The 21,821-nt window shown below is 32.7% G+C and overlaps 1 protein-coding gene across 1 annotated transcript; it reads left to right on the forward strand.

Moving 5' to 3' along the window:
- The first annotated feature begins 835 nt into the window (after window positions 1-835).
- LOC140860372 (puromycin-sensitive aminopeptidase) lies at window positions 836-8,537 on the forward strand. The gene is given in 31 exon segments (XM_073263364.1): window positions 836-920; window positions 1,031-1,106; window positions 1,714-1,790; window positions 1,951-2,064; window positions 2,182-2,256; window positions 2,336-2,443; window positions 2,529-2,741; window positions 2,842-2,903; window positions 3,003-3,030; window positions 3,112-3,198; window positions 3,303-3,328; window positions 3,596-3,659; window positions 3,748-3,828; window positions 3,950-3,997; window positions 4,122-4,140; window positions 4,314-4,318; window positions 4,432-4,443; window positions 4,595-4,651; window positions 4,763-4,872; window positions 4,952-5,032; window positions 5,444-5,627; window positions 5,965-6,113; window positions 6,191-6,329; window positions 6,603-6,749; window positions 6,879-6,960; window positions 7,049-7,188; window positions 7,190-7,237; window positions 7,512-7,622; window positions 7,716-7,832; window positions 8,130-8,201; window positions 8,292-8,537. Coding segments are annotated over 31 exon segments (2,676 nt in total). The 5' UTR covers window positions 836-857; the 3' UTR covers window positions 8,373-8,537.
- The last annotated feature ends 13,284 nt before the right edge of the window (window positions 8,538-21,821 follow it).

Consider the following 21,821-nt stretch of genomic DNA (forward strand, 5'->3'; position numbering starts at 1 on the left):
AATTTTTCGAATGCTCAATGCTTCTGAGAAGTTCGTTTTCTCTTCGATTATGATAATTCTTGTATTAGTAGAATCGTAGCTTAATAAGAAAATGGTTTGCCAGTGATCAAATGCTCTTTATTTTATTAATCTTACTCTTGAGGAACTGTGTGTTTTCCTTTTCATATGTTCAAATTTTTTCGATGCTAAAATATTTTGTCTCGGAGAAGACTTGAACCCCTCTCTTTCTTTAGCACGAGATCTTGAGTTTCTCTTTCTATCATCTGGCTACGAAGCATGTCGAAACTTGAAAGTGAATCCTATTCTGCCAGATATGAAAAATGAGAAAGATGTACCATATCCATTGATTGATCTTGTATGCCCGACTTGGTGATCTTATTGTTTGTTGTTTTCGCTTGTTCTTTTAGGGTTCTGCCCTTTCTTTGGGGTTTTAATAACATTAATGGCGATTTAGTTCTCTTTTAGTTTTTAATTGTGCTTTCTTACATTTTTCTTGCATGAATATGTATATTGCAACTCCGATTCCAACTCTGACTGTGAATTGATTTCGAATCAATCCTCTTTGGGAGGCCTTGTGTAATTTTTCAGCAATTTTGTGTCTTTTAATGCCAACAGGCTACTTATCGAGGGAGTAATCAACCACCACATAACTCATTGCCTGTAAACCTTTTCATTTATCTCGAGAGCTGCTTATTATTTCTATGTTCAATGTATTGTTTCTTTAACTTGATTACTCATATTCTATTTACTCCAACAGTCGAACTCTTTGACGACCTCTAGCGTGCGACGATTATTGGGCAGAAGTCAATTGCTCAGTTGCCACAGAACTTCTACCTAAGCAAGTTTAAGAATTTAATATGACTACACCAAAAGAGATCTTTTTGAAGGATTATAAGCAACCTGATTACTTTTTTGACACTGTAAGCCCATTTGCATCTTGATTCTCGTTCATTTACTTTATTGGTAAAAAAAAATCCCCTTTGTTTGCCCATAGCTAATCTGAGCAAAAATATACGTGATTGCGTTTTAGGTGGACCTGAATTTTACTTTGGGTGAGGAAAAAACAATCGTTTCTTCAAAAATAGATGTATATCCCAGAGTCGAAGGTAATTACTGAATTTTATTTTTGAGCTTTTGGTTCTCATTGGAGTTGCATTCATCATCTGTTTATCTGATGGAAATTCGGACACGAAATTGACTGGATTTGCTGCAATTCTGAAATATGGTGGTTGTTTGTAGTATTTATTAGTTTTAATGCAAAATTTTGATTGTTCTTATTGAACTTTTCCTGTCTTATATCATATCTAGTGTAGGACAATAGTTCAAATATCTTATCCAATGTTGCACGAATACTAGTTCAAATTGGGTCTAGTTATACTTGTTTAAGCAGTTTAATGTGCCATAAACAGAAGAGTGAGCTTTGATAAATTAAAATTCACAGGATGAATCCTTATGGCCTCCTATTTCCTTCTATAAAAATATTAACTTGCAACTTGTGGTTCATGTTCGGTTGCTCTGAGTAAAAAAGCCAAAAGGTGTATTCTCACTATTGCAATTCCATTTGTGGTGCTTATACAAAACCTCATATTTACTTGTCCGTTAAATTCTATTTTACAATTTTTCTATCACAGAGCCCGAGTTATGCTTTGGTCAATTCAAAACGTTTAAAAAAATCTGTGAGATAATTTCAGCATCTAATGACCTTTCTAACAGGTTGTTCTTCACCGCTAGTCTTGGATGGGGTTGATCTGAAACTGATTTCATTGAAGGTCAATGGAAAGGAGCTGAAGGTAAGTGGCATACGGATTTCTTTCTTAAACCTTGCTCAAGATAGCATACAAAAAATGATTATCTTAAGCTACCTGTGATCTTAGGCCTTGGCATGATTAAATGAAGAATATTGTTTACTTGACACTTATTGCCTAAAAAAGTAAGGATGATTTGCTCCAGGAGGATGATTTCCATCAGGACTCACGCCATCTGACTGTTTGCTCTCCTCCAAGTGGTAAATTTACGATGGAAACTGTCACTGAAATCTATCCTCAGAAGAACACATCCTTGGAGGTTCTGCCTGGATTTTACACTTTCAATCTTCATACATTATATGTACTAATTTGTACTTGTTATATATATCTTTTCCTTGATTTCTCAGTTTCTTCATATTGTCATGTCTTAACGCAGGGTCTCTACAAGTCATCTGGGAATTTCTGCACACAGTGTGAAGCAGAGGGATTTCGGAAAATTACGTTCTTTCAGGTATTGCTTTTAAATGATGTTGATACTTTTGCTTTGATATGGTTTCTTCATAGCTTTTGATACTTTTATGCAACATTAGGACCGCCCGGATATCATAGCAAAATTCTCTTGTCGTATTGAAGCTGATAAGTTATTGTATCCTGTATTGTTATCTAACGGAAATCTCATAGAGCAAGGAGAGATTGAGGTGAGATGCTTTGTTTCTAATTGATCGTGAATTTGAACTTTAGATAGATGCAAATTGATTAGCGTTTTCTGTTGTATTACTTCAGGGGGGCAAGCATTATGCAATTTGGGAGGATCCTTTCAAGAAGCCATCCTATCTTTTTGCATTGGTTGCTGGACAATTAGAGAGCAGAGATGATTCTTTTATTACATGTTCTGGCCGGAAGGTCATACTTAAAATCTGGGCCCCTTCCCAAGATCTGCCGAAAACGGCACATGCCATGTACTCTTTGAAAGCAGCAATGAAATGGGATGAAGATGTAAGATCTCTATGCATTATATGAAGTGTTCTGAAGATTTTTGAATCTGGTAGTAATGACCTATACCATCTCTCTCTTTCTCTCGTTCTTGCCTACTTAGGTGTTTGGGCTTGAGTATGATCTGGATCTCTTTAACATCGTGGCTGTTCCAGATTTTAATATGTTAGTTTACCCCTTTTGTGGACTCATTGACTCGTAGTCAGTATTTACATAGATATTATGTTACATTACTGAGGTGTTTATGTCTATTCTTTTTGACAGGGGAGCCATGGAGAACAAGAGTTTGAATGTATGTTGAAAGCTATTACATCATCATATAATCTTAATACTGGTGATATTTCTCCTTAATTTTGTCTTTTTAATTTGACAGATTTTTAACTCCAAACTTGTCCTGGCATCTCCTGAAACTGCAACAGATGCAGATTATGCTGCAATTTTGGGTGTGATTGGGCATGAGGTGTGCCATTTTCATATAAGTTTGCGTCTCATTTTTCTTTATTTTGTAATCTTTACCGCAACTGGGATCTTTTTTAACTAGCCCTTCAATTTCTGTGTTTCCAGTATTTCCACAATTGGACAGGCAACAGGTTGGTTTGTATTTTTGTACTCAGAAATATTATATTACTTGTCTTGTAAATTATGCTAATTGATTGTGACTTTTGATTGCCAACTATATTACTTTCCCGTGTTTTAGATATTACTAACTTCTACGTTTGGGATCAGCAAGTTCTATCATATATATATATATATATATAACGGATTATGTGATTCTATTTGTAAGTTAGAGAATAGCGAGTATGCATCTTGAATTATTGCAATGTTGAAACATAGTTTCACTTCTAAGAATATGCCAGAGTGACATGTCGGGATTGGTTCCAGCTTAGCTTAAAGGAAGGTCTCACTGTTTTCCGTGATCAGGTTGAGATACAATTTTTGTTGGAGTGGGCACCAAATATTTTGTCATGTGTTTAGCAAGAACGTGTTAAACACAATGTCTATTTTTCAGGAATTTTCATCTGACTTGGGAAGCCGTCCAGTAAAACGGATAGCTGATGTTTCAAAGCTGCGAACTTATCAATTTCCTCAGGTTTTGCAAAGTTTTCTGGTTGCATTACTCCATTCATCAAGTTGTTTTATGTGTATGCACATTAAGTTTCAGTAAGTTTGGTTACAGTTGGTTACCACTACCCTTTATCTTAATCTTACAGGATGCTGGTCCCATGGCGCATCCTGTGCGACCTCATTCTTACATAAAGGTTTCAAACGCTCCCATTCTTCAAAATCTCCTATTGTGTGTGTGTCTTTTTTTTCCATTAAAGTTTTGTAGGAACTGATAGTTTGGAAATTATTCTGACATCATATCTCTTTACCCCGTAACAGATGGATAACTTCTACACAGGCAAGTCTCTTCTTTCTGTCTTTTGATGGGGACAATATTTCCATCCATTCGATGATTTTCAAATTATAACCTGCCCTTTTTGGTGTCTGACATTGGTGATCGTTTGGATTTTTTTGCTGGCCCTTTTACTGATGCTCTGGATGTTATGGTCGGCCTTGCCCCATGGCTTGCAGTAACTGTATGTCTTAGCCTTCCATCATTCTCTCGTTTTTATGTTGCAGTTTCATCTCATGCATTTTGACAAATAACTAACTCCTTTTTATATTGTTCATCTCTTTCATTTCCCAACAGGTGTATGAAAAGGTTGGTCCATTCTCTATTTTCTTGTTTGGTTTGGGACCTTTAATTAGTTAATTCGTCATTTTTATTTTTGTTGGTGAGTATATTAGTCTCTAGAAATAGTAGAATCATGTTCTTGTAATCATTGTTTCAATAATTTATTTTCTTTTGTCAGGGAGCTGAAGTTGTGAGGATGTACAAGACGCTGTTGAGCAGTTCAGGATTTCGAAAGGTAAAGACGAATATTTTGCTTGAACCTTTCACCTTTTTTTAATATTCTCTTCCTCTAGAGTTATATTACACCACATTAATTATATTACTGCATTTGTGGAGCTCCTTTAAGGGTATGGATCTGTATTTCAAGAGGCATGATGGGCAAGCTGTGACATGCGAAGATTTCTTCGCTGCCATGAGGGATGCAAATGGTGCTGATATGTCCAATTTCTTGTTGTGGTATGTTTTAAAGTGGTTTTATCTCTTTATAATCACTTGTGATTGTTTCGGAGAAGCTTTATTTTAAGGGAAATTGCAGGTATTCCCAGGCTGGGACACCCCGTCTGAAAGTTAACTCTGCTTATAATGCTCAAGATCGTACTTTTTCTCTCAAATTTAGGTAAGATCGTGTTTAATCATTTTTACATAATTAGTATTTTGGTAGTGCTTTTATGAATCTATAACAATATTTTAAGTAAAGGACAATTTGAGTTATCCAGAGAGACCACACAAATTAACAGACGTAATAATCTTTTTTTGGATATAAAACAGTGTTTCTCAAATCTTCAATTATTCGGGTCGATTGAGATCCATTCTTCAAATTAGATGTTTCGATCCAAACAACCTCAATTTTTATGCACGAAGTTAGGGGTGGAAGTATCCTATGTTGGGGTGATTTTATTGGTTTTTTGACCCGAGGAGATATTTGCAGACTTATACTACATCATAACTTATCATTTTGAAACTACAATCGTGCACCTGTGTCTTGTGTGCTTTGTTCGCTATTGATGTAGTATGATCTGGGATGCAGCCAAGAGGTGCCCCCGACCCCAGGACAGCCGCTCAAAGAACCCATGTTTATTCCTGTCGCGTTGGGGCTTCTTGACTCTAATGGCAAGGATATGCCTCTATCCTCCGTGTACCACGATGGGAAATTGGAAAATGTTATCAGCAACGGTCAGCCAGTGAACACTATAGTTCTCAGGGTGACAAAGGTTAATTCTGAATTATTTGAGCGTAAATGTGTCTTCTCTTTCTGCAAAATGGTTGCAATGATCGCCACCCAGTTGACGAGCTATGGATTACAAGATATTCTAGTTTTGACTATATACTTATCAGATATTCAAATGTACAATTTATAATATAATTAAAGATTGCAATTATTAATATACTATTTTTTGTATAAGTCGTAACTGTAAAATAAATGAAAATTTCTTGCAAATTTGGCTTGAGCCGCTCGACCTCGTTGTCTCCATGTTTAATGATATGCTCTAATATTTTGTTTATGTGCAGCAAGTTTTGTTTAATCTTATTGTTGTTAATTGTGTGCAGGAAGAAGAAGAATTCGTGTTCCGCGACATCCTAGAGCGCCCAGTACCATCTATTCTTCGGGGTTATAGTGCTCCTGTTCGGATGGATTCCGATCTCACTGATGCTGATTTGTCCTTTCTGCTTGCTAATGATTCTGATGAGTTCAATCGGTATGTGATTTTAGACGTAAAATCCGTTTACTTACCAAGAAATAAAAGAATCCAAAACGTTGTTTCTGCTCTTTCAGTTGGGAGGCTGGGCAGTTGCTAGCCAGAAAATTGATGCTTAGCCTAGTGTCAGACTTTCAGCTAAACAAGCCATTGGTTCTCAGTCCGCGGTTTTTACATGGAATCAAAAGCATACTTGGCGACTCAAGCATGGATAAGGTGAGAAAATGTTTTGGACTCTATGGTGAAAAATGCTAAAAAATTTATTTCCATCATCTATGGAGCAAAAAGCAATACAAATATATTTCTGCTAATTGTTCTTTGTCTCATTTTCCTACTCAGCTACAATCAACAATATTTAAAAGCTGTCTCGGTTGATTGATTTTGTCCCTTTTGGCTCTCGTTACAACAAAATCTTGGATCCAAACATAACTACTTTTCTTTTTCAAGAAATAGGTTTGCTGACTTTTTTAAATGTCCCGAGTTGTTTAGGAATTCATCGCGAAGGCTATAACTCTGCCTGGTGAAGGGGAAATCATGGACATGATGGAAGTTGCGGACCCTGATGCCATTCATGCGGTTAGAACTTTCATAAGAAAGCAGATCGCTTCTGAATTGAAAGAAGAGTTACTTAATGTGGTATGGGGCTCTTCTAGTTTCTCAGAATTCCTCTTTTTTTCTCCACACCACTTCTATGAGGATTACCTCTTTTTTTCTCCACACTTCTTCTATGAAGATTACCACTTTTTCCTTGTTCATGTCTCGTAGGTGAAAAACAATAGAAGTTCTGAGCAATATGCGTTCAACCATTCGAATATGGCAAGGCGTGCTCTTAAAAATATCGCCCTTGGTATGTTTTATCTTTCTCAATTTACTTAACCCTAGCTTTTGATTTCAATATTTGTTTGTTTGTTTTGTAACGTCTTTGTTTTCTGCAGCCTATCTTGGGTCACTTGGAGATGCCAAGATAACCGAGCTTGCTTTGCAGGAATATAGAATGGCCACAAATATGACCGAGCAATTTGGAGCTTTGGTAGCTCTAGATCAGACACCTGGTCAAATTCGAGATGAGGTTTTGACTGATTTTTGCCACTGATTTTTACAACAAGTGGCAGCATGATTTCTTGGTAAGCATAGTTGCATTCTTAAAAGTAGTTTGCCTCCCTCTTTCTGGTCTTGAGAAGTCTTAGGGTAACTCAGATCTACATGTCCCTATGGTTGATTTTCTTACATAAATTCCCCTTATGGTTTGAATAATTACAACAGATACTATGTTCTTAACTGAACGCCTGTTGCAATGTCGTAAATGTAAATAGTTTATTTTGTTCTTCTTCGGAATATCTTAGGAATTCCAGAATTTTCAAGATAATTTTATCACGACGATCATGATTCTGTCTTCAGGTTGTAAGTAAGTGGTTTGCCCTCCAAGCCACGTCGGATATCCCTGGCAACGTGGAAAATGTTAGGAAGCTCATAAACCATCCGGCATTTGACATTCGTAATCCAAATAAGGTTTGTAAAGTGTACAAAGCTAGAATTATTCTTTTGACGTCAAGTTGTCGAGATCATTAAGAATGATAACCGGTTTTTTCGTACTTCGTACAGGTATACTCGCTGATCGGGGGATTCCGTGGATCTCCAGTCAACTTCCATGCGAAAGATGGATCCGGGTACAAATTCTTGGGTGAAATGGTCGTACAGCTCGACAAGTTGAATCCTCAGGTCTGTGCAAAATTGCTCCATCATATATCACTTTCAAATCTTTTTCTATATCCAGTTTTACATTCTCTGCTACAATAACAAGCAGCGAGCTTCCGGTAACGTGAAGTTTTTTTTAGAGTACAAGTACAATATTTCATCAATATTACAACTACACGATACAACAATGTAATGAAACTGCCCTGTAACGTGAAGTTTCAGGGGATGATTTGAAATGATTTTTAGATCCCATTTCGCGCTTCAGTGCTACAATTTCATTCTACATCGTTTCACAATGTGGTGGGATTATGTTAACTGTAGGTGGCTTCTGGAATGGTGTCGGCCTTCTCGAGGTGGAAGCGATACGATGAAAACCGGCAAGTTCTTGCAAAGGTAAGAAAAAGGTCTATTCTTGTGTGCCACTTTTTCTTGTGTGAGATTAAGGATTCATGTCTGATGTTTCTATCCTTTTCTCCTGTGCAGTCTCAGCTGGAGATGATACTGTCTGCAAATGGGCTCTCCGAGAATGTTTTCGAGATTGCATCAAAGAGCTTGGCTTCTTGATTACTTATATATTTTTGGATTTATTTTTCATCGTGGGAAAAGAATATATTCATATTTCTATCCTTTTTTTTTTTCTCGTCTGATATTTCCTTAATATTTCATCATGGACAAAACAAGAAAAAAATAATTATAATATCCAATTATTATTTTATTGAAATAAATATATTGATGAAATATATTGTTTGCTCCTTCATAGAGGATACGTGTGGGAGAGGTACTTCTGGTAACATAGTGTCATAAACCTCTCTCAATAGGAGAGACGTGAGTTTGATATCTCGTTAAAAGAAAAAATCTTTACCTTATTATATTAATAATAATAATAAAAATGTAGTTGATGAATTTGAATTTTCTTGAATCATCAATTCTGTTTTTGACTTTGAGAAATGTTACTGTCAGACGATCGATGATGATGAGTGGTTTTTAGTCCATTAATTGAACAGAATTTTCAATTTAGTTGAACGATCCCAAACTCCCGATCTAGAACTTTAGACTATTTCTTGCGGCCAGAACTTTGCCAGCAAAATATATAGAAAATTTATATTCTATAATTTTAGTTTTATTAGATTTGCTCGCAAATTAATCCTCTATTCTTCCTCCGGTTATTCCAAAATTATTATTTTACTTAAAGACAAATTAATATTATAGAATTTTTGAAGCAATACTGGAGTAACTATTACACAGGATCTCAACAGTACTAGAGTACCATAAGGAATAAACAAAGATTAAATGGAATAATGTTCAAAATAGAGTACCTGTTCAAAATAGAGTACCTCTTCTGTGAAATAGTTTTATGAATTTATATCTGTAACATGGGTCGATTCAGTTTATATCTATAGTGAAAATTAATATTTTTTCATATATCGGATTGAATAATATATTTGTCTTACAAAATTAACCAGTAAAACAATCATAGGAGCTTTAGGAGTTTTTGTGTTAAAAATACAAACATTCTCTCGACGAGCAATGACCTCATTTTACTAATTTCTTAGTTACTTTTTTTTTCCCCAAGAAACTAAAGGTTTACCAAAACTACGTCTATAGTGATATTGTATATATTGTTGTCGGTATTTTGGATTTTATTTTATTTTTTTTATTTTTTTGGGGGGTTTGAAAGAGGTATTATGGATTCTTGAAACTACAGTACTTTGGAAAATAGTTGAATAACTATTTTAATCGAAAAACTTATAAACAGGTGTTCTTATGGTGGTTTATTATTATTATTATTATTATTATTATTATTATTATTTGATGGTAGGTGGTTTATTATTATTATTATTATTATTATTATTATTATTATTATTATTATCTTTCTATATTATAATACTCCGTCCCTTAGAAAATAATTTAATCTTGAGATTTAATTACCCTTCTTTAGCAATAAAAATTACACGTGTCTTTCTTATTAAAAATTCATTTTGATCACTTTTGAAAACCTACACACCCAAATAAATTTTAAAAAAATACTTTTGACACGTCAATTTTTGTCATAGGTCTCAAAACCCACAAGAGACCTACTTTTTTCACCACTATAAATTTTTTAGTCATGATAATTTGTACTGTACTTTCCAAAATTTTATTATATGCATTTGTTTCATAATTTTTAAAAATCATAAACTAAATTTTATGTCTCCTTTTGTATATTTTCTTTAAAAAATTAAATATTTAAAAATAAAATAAAACATACTTATGTCACACATGATATAAATATATTTCATTACATAAGCAAAACGTGTACTGCAGTAGCTAGGTATTATTATTACAATGGATTATTACAATGGAGTGTGAACTGTGTGATGGTTGAGAGATCTCGAAAACATGTGTCACTGTTTAATACATTTGTTGGTAATCAAAAGTCAATATTCAAAAATGAGTAGCATGTCAATTGTCATGTTTGCGGAGGTTCCAGGCAGTAGCTCAACTTTAATTATTTTACCATTTAAAAAAAAAAAAAAATTGGTGATTTAACCCAATTTTATCATCTTTTACTTTTGGTTTTGATCTTGCTCGCTGTTTAAGACACTATCCTTTAGTAAATATTCTATGTTTCTAAATTGACTGAATTTTATTTTATTTTTTTTAAGTAGATTTTCCGTGCAGTTCGTGAGACGGGTCGACTTGAGCCGTACCTCATTCAAATTAAAATATACTACATAGTATTTTGTCATAACATAACTATAAAAAAACCGATACATTTTCAGTAAAAAATAATATTTTATACGTAAAAAGTCATACTTTTTATGATCGGATACTTAACTCAAATTAGCATATATTACAATTTACACAATATTTCTTCATAACTTAACAAACAAAAAATGTACTTTTGCAATGAAAAATAATGGTTTGGACATGAAAATAATGGTTTAATGGGTCGGGTCGGATTAAAAATTCATCTTATAAAATTTATCTGTGATAGAGTATAACACAACGTTTCTGATTAAATTAATGATATGTTATTCACTTTATTATCCAACATAGGGGAAGAATTTGAGTTTTCTTGCTCAAATTTGGGGTATTCTTATTTGCGTTGGGTTCGAGCCAATTTTGTGTCAAGAATTTTATTAAACTCATCACTTTTATATAAATTCCAATTTTGACTCGATTATATCATCAGCTTATACTGTCAAACTTTTTTCTAGGGGTTTTAATTTTTCGTCTGTGCTATTTGGAGTTAAAATCATATTTGATTTTGCGATGTATGGAAAATTCGATCGATTGATGAAATTCAGTAATGATATATATATAATAAAGATTACAATCAAGGTTATGTGTTGCTTCTGTTAGCTAGATATGAAAGGAGGAACAAATAGGTGACCGAGGCCTGTGAAGAACACGGTTTTCTTAAAACAGGTTCGCCTCTTCACCGATGGTATTTTGAAGAACGTATAGACGTTTGTCTCTCAGGATACAACGGCAGTACCCGTAGAAAATAAACACAAACTTGCTACTCCGGCGAACAGAAAGTATATCTGATCGTAATCATCTTTTGACACAAAATAAAAGAAACATATACTGAAATGTAAAACCTTTGTTTTTTCTATATTTTTTCTTTAACATCAAAATGGGTATAAATAGAAATGTGGTCTTTCATGTCTACGTTTCATCCCATGTACTTGGTTTCAAAAGTTGAACAAATGAATGCATTTAGTTTAATTAATAAAGCAAGTTACATGAAACAACTTCATTAATATGTGTATCAATTTTAATTCAAAACGTAAGACTCTTCCAACATTACGTTTCTTCCAGCAATCCCCACATGAATTAAAATTAATCAAGAACAAAAAAAAAATAGGTGATAACGTTCAACAGTTGAATGTTTCATATGATAGGTAGGTGTTATCCTTTGAACCTTCCCTTGTGAAAGTATATTACTTTACTAGATGATCAGTAGACACGATGTCCTTAAACTGTTCTGCTTTTTGTGTAAACTTTGATATATTTCACACAAGATTCTTCTTGATACACTTTTGTTCTCATGATTATGTTCGTTTTGGTCATGAACACTCGTCTGGTTCTGTGAGAGTATCTAAAATTGAGTCGTGCAATTTCTTCGAAGCAGCATCACTTCTCTCTCACATAGGTGATTCTTTGTAAGATCAATTTGCCTTTGTTTTTGCTCATTTTATGTCGCATAGGAATCATTAAAAGTCGTATGCTTATCCTCCATCTTCACTGTTTCACCATAGGAATGGACAAGGGATAACCCCCCACGGTGATTCACCAAGTCAGTGCAAGTAGGTTGTTCCATTGAACCTAGTTCTTGGGATCTCCAATAAGCATAGGTTGGATTTTCTTTCGCACCAACTTATTCACTGGCTTAAGTCTCATTCCTCTCGATGTTTTTGCAACTAGCTCACTATTTAACCCTTTGTTTAGCGGATCTGCTAGATTATCCTTTGACTTCACATAATCAATAGAGATAACTCCATACAAAGACTTCACCAATTTACAGACTTTTTTTTTCTATCCAAGTGCAGAAAATCCTTCAAGTTGTTCCATGTAAATTTCCTCTTCTAAATCCCCATTTAGAAAAGCTGTTTTACATCCATTTGGTGTACTTCAAAATTCCGCAAAGCGGAAATTGCAAGTATCACTCGAATTGAAGTTATTCTCGTTACTCGAGAATAAGTTTCAAATTAGTCAAGCTCTTCCTTTTGACGGTATCTTTTAATTACCAATCCAGCTTATACTTATCTATCGTTCCATCAGATTTCATTTTTCGCTTGAAAATCCATTTATAACGTAGTGGTTTGCTTTCCGATGGAAGATCCACTAATTTACATGTATGATTTTTCAAAATATATTCAATTTCGGAATTAATCGCCTCGTTCCATTGAGTTCCCTCAGATGAATTCACAGTTTTTTAAAGCTTTGAGGTTCACTTTCTAACATGAAAGTAATAAAATCTAAACCAAAGGATTTTTCTACCCTAGATTTTTTGCTACGTCTGGGTTCAACCTCATAGTCAACATCATTTTCTTGTTCCAGCTTCTCATATGATCTTTTAGAAGAACTTGATTCTTCTTTAGACTTGCATGGAACTAGATGTTTAAAGAACGAGGCATTCCCTGATTCCATTATCGTATTCTTGTGGAAATCAGGTATTTGAGATTCATACACAAGAAAACGATAAGCACTGTTGTTTTGTGCATATCCAATAAAAATGCAATCAACAGTTTTTTTATCTTACTTTTATCCTCATTGGAGTAGGTACTGCTACTTTGGCAAGACACTCTCACACTCGCAAGTATTGGTAAGAAGGTGTTCTTCCTTTACATGACTCATACGGACTTTTATCTTGCTTTTTTTGAGGAACCTTAATTAAAAGGTAATTTTCTGTTAAAACAGCTTCACCCCACATGTTTTGTGATAAACCAGAACTCAACAACAATGCATTCATTATTTCTTTCAAAGAACGATTTTTTCTTTCTACAATGTCATTTTGTTGAGGGGAATAAGGTGTAGTTCTTTCATGTCTAATTCCATGTTGAACACAAAATTCAGCAAATGGTGATTCATATTCACCTTCACGATAACTTCTTAGCACCTTAATTTTCTTGTTGAGTTGATTTTCAACTTTGTTTTTATAGATGACAAATTTATCTATGGTTTCATCCTTACTTTTGAGAAGATACACATAACAAAATCTTGTGCTATCGTCAACAAAAGTAATAAAATATGTATTTCCTCCACGTGTTTGCACTGATTTTAAATCGCACACATCAGTGTGAATTAAATCAAGGGGTTCACTATTTCTTTCAATAGTTTGAAAAGATTATCTTGTTAGTTTTGCCTCAACACAAGTCTGGCATTTGTGGTTTTTATCAATTTGAAATGCAGGAATGTTTTTCAAGTTAATTGATCTACGAATTGTATCATAATTAACATGTTCTAGTCTATCATGTCATAAATTGGAAGACTCGAGAAAGTAAGCAGAAGCATTCACTTTATTCATTTTAGGTTTAATAGTCAATACATTGAGCTTAAAAAGCCCATCACTTACATATCTATTTCCAAAAAACATTTTATTTTTAGACAAAACAACTTTATCTGACTCAAAAACAATACAAAATCCATACTTATTCAAAAGCGAACCAAAAACTAAATTCTTTCGAATTTTCGAAACATACAACACATTGTTAAGAGTCAACTCTTTACCAAAATTCATTTTCAAGGTCACTTTTCCCTAACATTTGATATCAGAGGTAGTTGAATTCCCCATGAACAGTTTTTCTCTGTTCTTAAATTCCTCAAGAGTCGAAAACATCTCTTTATCAGAGCACACGTGACGAGTGACACCAATATCAATCCACCACTCCCATGGATTGGAACCCACCAAGTTAACTTCAGAAATAACAATACATAGATTCATTTTAGAAACCTCTTTAGATATGGACTCTACCATATTTATCTCTCTATTTTTCTTTGGTTTCTTGCATTTTGAAGCTTTGTGACCTGGACCACAACAGTTGTAACATTTTTCAAAGAATTTTCTCTTGAAAGTATCTTCCTTAGGTCCTAACTTGGAACCTCTTCCAAATGTCCGGTATTTTTCTTTGCTTTTGAGCTCTGACCATGCTCGTTCACATTGGCTTTAGCCACATCAAGATTGAAAAATCTTTTCTCAGAGTCCTTGTTGTCTTCTTCAATGTGAAGTCTAACAACAAGTTCCTCCACATTCATTTCTTTTGTTTGTGTTTCAAATAATTTTTAAAATCTTTTTATCCTGGAGGCAGTTTTTCAATAATAGCTGCAACATGAAAAGATTCACTTAGCACCATACCTTTAGCATAAATCTCGTGCAAGATGACTTGGAGCTCTTGAACTTGACTGATCACAGTCTTGGAGTCCACCATCTTATAATCCAAGAAACGACCAACAATAAATTTCTTGGCTCTGGCATCCTCATATTTATATTTTTGGTCCAAAGACTCCCATAACTCCTTAGCTGTATTTTTTTTTATCAATATAGACATTATACAGCAAGTCAGGCAAGCCATTCATTATATAATTTCTACACAAGAAATCAGAATAGTTCTATGCATCAACCGCACTAACAGCCTGAACATCTCCCTCACCCTCAGCTTATTTGGGAGCATCCTCAGTCAAAAACCTTTCCAAGCTCAAGGTAGTGAGATAAAAGAACATATTTTGCTGTAACCTCTTAAAATTCGATCCATCGAATTTTTCCGATTTAGCAGCATGGTTAACCGGCACTATAGCAGCATGAGCATTAACTGGTGCTGCTGACAGCTTGGCAACAGGAGGAGTCACCTTTGGTGCTGATACAATTGAATCAGTGTCCATGTTTGAAAACACAACACAAACGATCAAATGTTTGGGAAAAAAGAATATGTTTTAAGATTGTTAGTTGGATATGAAAGGAGGAACAAATATATTAGAAATAATATATTTAATTTCAGTAATTAAATAAAAGTATATATTTAATTGCATAAATATAAAATAATTAGATGAACAAGAAATGTGGTAGACTTCAGTGAATTGAACAAGTAGGTGACCGAGGCCTGTGAAGAACACAGTTTTCTTAAAACAGATTCGCCTCCTCACCGATGGTGTTTTGAGGATCGTATAGACGTCTGTCACCCAGGATACAACGGTAGTACCAATAACAAATAAACACAAACTTGTTACTCCAGTGAACAGAAAGTATATCTGATTTTAATCACCTTTTGACACAAAATAAAAGAAACAATATACTAAAATGTAGCACCTTTGTTTTTTTTTTTTTTTATATTTTTTCTTTAACATCAAAATGGGTATAAATAGACATGTGACCATTCATGCCTACGTTTCATCCCATTTACATGGTTTCAAAAGTTGAAAAAATGAATGCATCAAATGAATGCATTTAGTTTAATTAATGAATCAAGTTACATGAATCAACTTCATCAATATGTGTATCAATTTTAATTCAAAACGTATGACTCTTCCAACATTACTTTTCTTTCAACAGCTTCTATGATTACAAAACTACCTCAAATATACTTTTTGAAAACTACATCACTGTACATAAAACATTTTTTCTTAGTAAAATTTATACAAATTTGTTCTATCATTATAATTCATTAATAAAAAAACTAATTAAAAAGACTTGCACAATTTCTTATTGTCCTCCCCGGCCCCTCAGAATTTGGTTTTTTTAACATGATAATTACATTTTTGTGTTACTTGGGAGCAAAACACTTTGGTTCCATGACCATATATGTTTTTTACAATCTTCCTCTCAATTTTTTTTATTCAGGATGAATTAACATCAGGAATCAAATGATCTTGGATTCAAATATCACATGCGTGGACTAGTAGATAGGAAATTCCCCTACCCCTTTGATCCAAAATAATAATAATACTAATAATAATAAATCAGGAACCAAACTCATATACACATGACTTAAAAATATTGACATGCTATTGAAACTCACTCACACAAAAAAATCCTACAATCCAAGAGAAGAAAATGTCAAAGTTTCATAGTAGTCTTAAAAAATTAATTTGTGTTTCGAATCAAGATGTTCATACAAACATCTTGTATAAAAATGAATAAAAAAATAATATTTTCTATATCCCATAAAATCATCCGAAAGTTGAAACATAGATATAATAATATTGACATGGCATAAAAACTCGCTCAAGTACTGGAAAAAAATGCAATCAGCAATGGTTAAAAAAGTCTGTGTAAATGTAGTAGTATGGTAAAGACAACTTTTGCGCCAATAAGTGGGGTTATATACTTATATATATATAAACAATAGTCAATCACCAAATTATCAATCTATAAAATTATAATTATTATAATAATAAAAAGACTAAAAAAGCGTGGCGTTGGAGACATGAACCAACCGTGCAAGTTAGTTTGGGTTGCAGGTAATGGGGGAGAATTTTAACGGTGGGGCCTATCATACGCGGGGTGCGCACGAAAAACGATGCCCGCACGTGCGCACATTCAGTGATTACAACCAAAAAAGGCTTCCTTGGTAATTACGAAGAAGCATCTATTTGATATTTAATAATTCAAAAAAGTTATTTGGTGGCCTTTTTGCATTACCAAAATGCCCTTCAACTCTTTTATTTATATTTATATTTATATAATATAATATAATATAATATAATATAATATAATATAATATAATATAATATAATATAATATAATATAATATAATATAATATAATATTTACTATTTATTAATAATTAATCAAACCATGAAAGGAAAACAATAACCATACGAGCCCGTTGATCGGAGAAATAAGAGGTTAAAAGTATTTTAAAAATTTTAGTTTTTGATCATAAAAACAGTTTTAACAAACATTTTAAAAATATTTTTTCAGAAACTATAATTTCTAGCTCTGGCATTTTGCTTCTAAAGGAAGATTAAAATATAGACTGAGTCAATCATTTTTCTTTAATTTGAAATACGATGCAGGATGTTATATTTTTTTAAAAAAAATTGTTGCACCTGTTAGATAAAAATAAAAACCAAAAGAAAAAATAGGCTTTTTGTGAGATGGTCTCACGAATCTTTATTAGTGAGACTAGTCAATCATCCTTATATTTAAAATAAAAAATAATATTTTTGGCATAAAGTCATATTTTTCCATAGTAACTCAAATAGCAAATCCGTCTTACAAAGATTTTTGTGTTGAAAAAAAAATACCTTCTGCTTTCTAACATTTAAAAATTTAAAAAAAACACTTTTCGTATTTATCCGAAAGTCAAAATTAATTTTGTTTCATTTAGTAAAAAGACTTAAAAAATTGAACTTATTTGAGCGTTTTTGTAAGTGATAGTTTCTAAACCTACTCTTATTTTCTACTGTTCAAATTTGACATGGTCCAGGGTTGAGTTGCAGGCTAATGCGAAATCGGATTGGTTTAAAATTGATTTGAACATGTGAGATTCATGAAAATATATGGACCAACATAACTAAATTAAAATTTGACCTTTTGGATGTAATATAATTTATTTCATTTTTACTTTTGTTTCTTAAAACATCTAATCCAAAAATTAAATTGTTTACTTTTGATTATGTATGGTTTTTGTCACTCTTGTTTCGTTTATACGATGTAAGTGCAACACCTGAAATATTGAAAAGAATTATAGATTGGAACAAAATAACTAAAAATATATTGAGACAAAACCATATATATGTAGCCTGATATATATATATATATATATAAAATGGGATCAAGAAATTAAAAAAGATTAAAAAAACCCCTAATAATAGATCCAATTAATTAAATCGATTGTTTTCTTTCCACTTAAAAAAAACCCTAATAATGGATCCAGTTCAAAGTATAAATCATATATTATTTTCATAGATTTGGACTTAGAGATCGATTATTTCGATTTTAAATCAATTAATAAACATCCATAATATAAAACCGAAATATCTATATCAGCCTTGAGATTTAGGGATGACAGTGGATATGGTTCTATGGTTCTATATTCTTCGTCCTCATCCTTATTTATCTATACTATTCTATAAAGGCTGAATATTTTATAGTAACTACTTTTTTGTGTGTCATGACACACCAAAAATCATATTTCAATTCTACCATTTTTTGTTGCTCAATTTCTTTTTTCCACGTACATCTTCATTTTTTTTCAACCAATTTATATCATTTTTGCTTCCATGATTATATAATTTCAAATGTATATATCTCAAATATCAATTTGATTTTATTAGCATATTAAATTTTTATTATCTTTCCAATAATTAATTTTTAACTACTAATAATAATACATTATTTCATAAAAAACTCATAAAATATTTATGTATTATAGTGCACACGCATCTGCGTGTACTTCTGTCGCTAGTAATATTTATCTTTGTCGGGTATATAACTTTCATCGTCATTCTTATGTTCGTTGGATGATCAAATATCCATATTCTACTAAAATCTTCTATCACCATCTGCAATTTCATTTTTAAATTTAATTAGTTCGATTAAGCTATGGATATTTATCAAATTTTTATAACAACGATAAGAAAAAAAAATAAAAAAATAAGAAACTAAACAAGATATAAAAATAACAAAATATTTTTTAAAGCCAAGATATTGGAAATAGTTTATTCCAACAATACTATCCTATAAAAATAGCATCATATATGTAGTAATATTTTCTTTGATTTTATCTATTCACTGGTTAATGAGACTTTACATTTAAGGCAATATCCAAATCATGTATCATATGATTCGTATTTTTACTCATGTGATATGAAAAATCACTAATCATTAGATCTATGATTAAAATAATACTTCAAGTAGGTTCAACTCTATCCTCTGTTTATCTTCATTCAACAAATCATATTAGAATTACTATTTATTTAATATAAATAAGTATGTATATATGTATATATATTAATTTAGGAGCAAATTGGTGATAAATCCCTAAACCCAAACTTGACTTTGACCTAGCTCCCTACCCATAAGATTCTTTGCAATAGCTCCCTAGGACCACCAAACTTAAATATTTAATTGTTTAATTCTTGTACTGAATTTATGCTTTTTTATGCTTACAATCAAAAGACTTTATGCTAAAATCTGAAGATTTTGTGCTTAATCATGGTACAAAGAATTATCCGTAAAAATGATATCAAAACCTTAGGTTAATTATTCAGACATAATATTATTCGTTAATTCATGTTTTTCTTTGTTGAGGAGAAGATTTTTACAAAAGATGACTTCAAACGAAGGTTTGAATCAAGAAGATTTTATTCATATGAAATCCTATAAACAAGTTAATCTATTCACAATAGATTACTTACAACAGGTTGTGATTAAATCTTTTAATTTTGAAGAGATAAAGAAAAAATGATTTCTAACTCTCAATTTTTAGAAATACTCCATATTCCTCTAAACTCTCCGGAGAGCTTAGAGAAATTCAAAAGACTGTACAATATTACAGCAATCAGCTGTATGAAATACCTCGGAAAATTGAAGAAATCATTAAGAAACAAGAAGAAATTCTTGGAACCCTAAAGGATCTTCAAAATAAAATCATAAATCTAGAACACACTTCGGGTTCTAGAAAAGAAAATACAGGAGGAAGGTTACCACTCTCATTTGGTACCGAACATTTGTTACATCAGAAAGGTAAAACCAAAATGGTCCAAAAACCTTTAACCAATGATGAAATGATGATTAATCTTATAAAATCAGTATCAGAGAAAAACACTATCTGATGACTATTTTAAAAAGATTAAATCTCGAGGATCTACAAGATCTTGCGGATTCTTTTGCGAATCTCAAAGTAGTAGATCTAAAAATGAATTCCCCTGAGGGTGAACAACCCATAGGGAATCCCCCAAGATATGTGGTTAAAATAGAAGAACCACATAGTGAGTTCCAGGTTGAAGAAAATCACATCCAGCAGAAACCAGATCGAGGAGGAGTAAAATCTCACTTCATCAAACTCCTTACGGAAAAACTGTTTTAGATCCAATACAACCTTACGGGGTTATGTTAAACCTTGATATTTTGGACTTCAAAAATAGAGAAGATCTTATAGATAATTGGATAGCAGCAGAGACATTAGATCTCAATAAAGAAGGATTCATTAAACTTCTAGAAATGAGTCTAATGGGATCTGTTAAGATCGCATGGGAGATGACTATGCCAGAAACTAAGGAATCAATCTTAGCAGGAGAATCTCTCAGCGAGATTGGAGAAAAATTGGACACCCTATTTAAAGCACAATTCATAGGGGTAGACTATTTCAATAATCAAGATACAGAGAAAAAGAGAAGATATACTCAAGCTCTTTATAGCCTCAAATTACATGATATCTGTTTAGTTGATGAATACATTATGTTATTCACTAAATACAAATGAAATTCGGGATTCGAGGAAAATATAGCTATTCAGCTATTTTTCGCAAAAATGCCAAGTCCCTGGAGAGAAATGCTGATTAAAGAATATGTTCCAGATAATCTTGATACATTAGCAAGACGTGCCTCTTTTTTGAAAGAAAAATTAACAGAATGGTGTCATATGACAGCATTACAGAAGAACTACAAGAAAATAAAGGGTATAGATAAGCGTACACCTTTGTGTTGTAGAGAAAATGATCTTCCAACGATCATTGGGAACAGATCACAGGGATTTAAAAGGAAGAATTCAGAAATAATCCCTATAATAAAAGAATGAAAAATTCTTGGAAACCAAGAACATTTTGGTCCAAACAAAAGGCCAGATCCTATAGGTCAGGTGGAAGAAGTGGACCTACAAGAACATCCCCAGCAATAAACTCATCACAAAGCAGGGGAAGAACACCATCAAGAAGAACTTTCAGAAGAACTCACACAAAAGCAAGTGAAAGTTTCAAGGATTGCAACTGCTGGACATGTGGAGCAAGAGGACATATATCTACAAATTGTCCAGAAAACGAGAAAAAAAGAGTTAAACTCTTTGAAGTAACACCAGATATGGATGATGCGGTCTTCTTTCAAGATCTAGTCCAAGTATATCAATTTGAGAATATCCCCTCAAATGAAAGCATATACGAGGAAAAGAGATATTGTTTAGTCGAGAAGTTTATGAGGATGAATCAGAATCAGAATCAGAGTAAAGAGGAAGTGTTTCACCATGAAACACATGAAATTTTGGCTGGGTTTTTTAGTCAAACCACGATATTTCATAATATGGTCCAAAGGATTATGAGAGAAAATCCAACATTACAGAAGTACCAAGGATTTTCGGCAGGACAAGTTGAAAGAGTCTTAGGAAACCTAGGGCTACGACAAAGAAGACATAATTTGATTTATAAGGTATCCAGAAGGGAAATGGCGATCCCTATGGAATTAACCAGTAATCAAATTGAAATGCAGTTAATTCCCTTTGAAGAAATTCGAGAAGAATTACAGAAATTAAAAGCAGAAGTAGCAAAGACAATGTCTTGGATTCATATTGGAGCAATCCAAATTATGATCAAAG

Source organism: Henckelia pumila, chromosome 4, assembly GCF_033568475.1.
Source record: "Henckelia pumila isolate YLH828 chromosome 4, ASM3356847v2, whole genome shotgun sequence".
Classification (NCBI taxonomy): Eukaryota; Viridiplantae; Streptophyta; class Magnoliopsida; order Lamiales; family Gesneriaceae; genus Henckelia; species Henckelia pumila.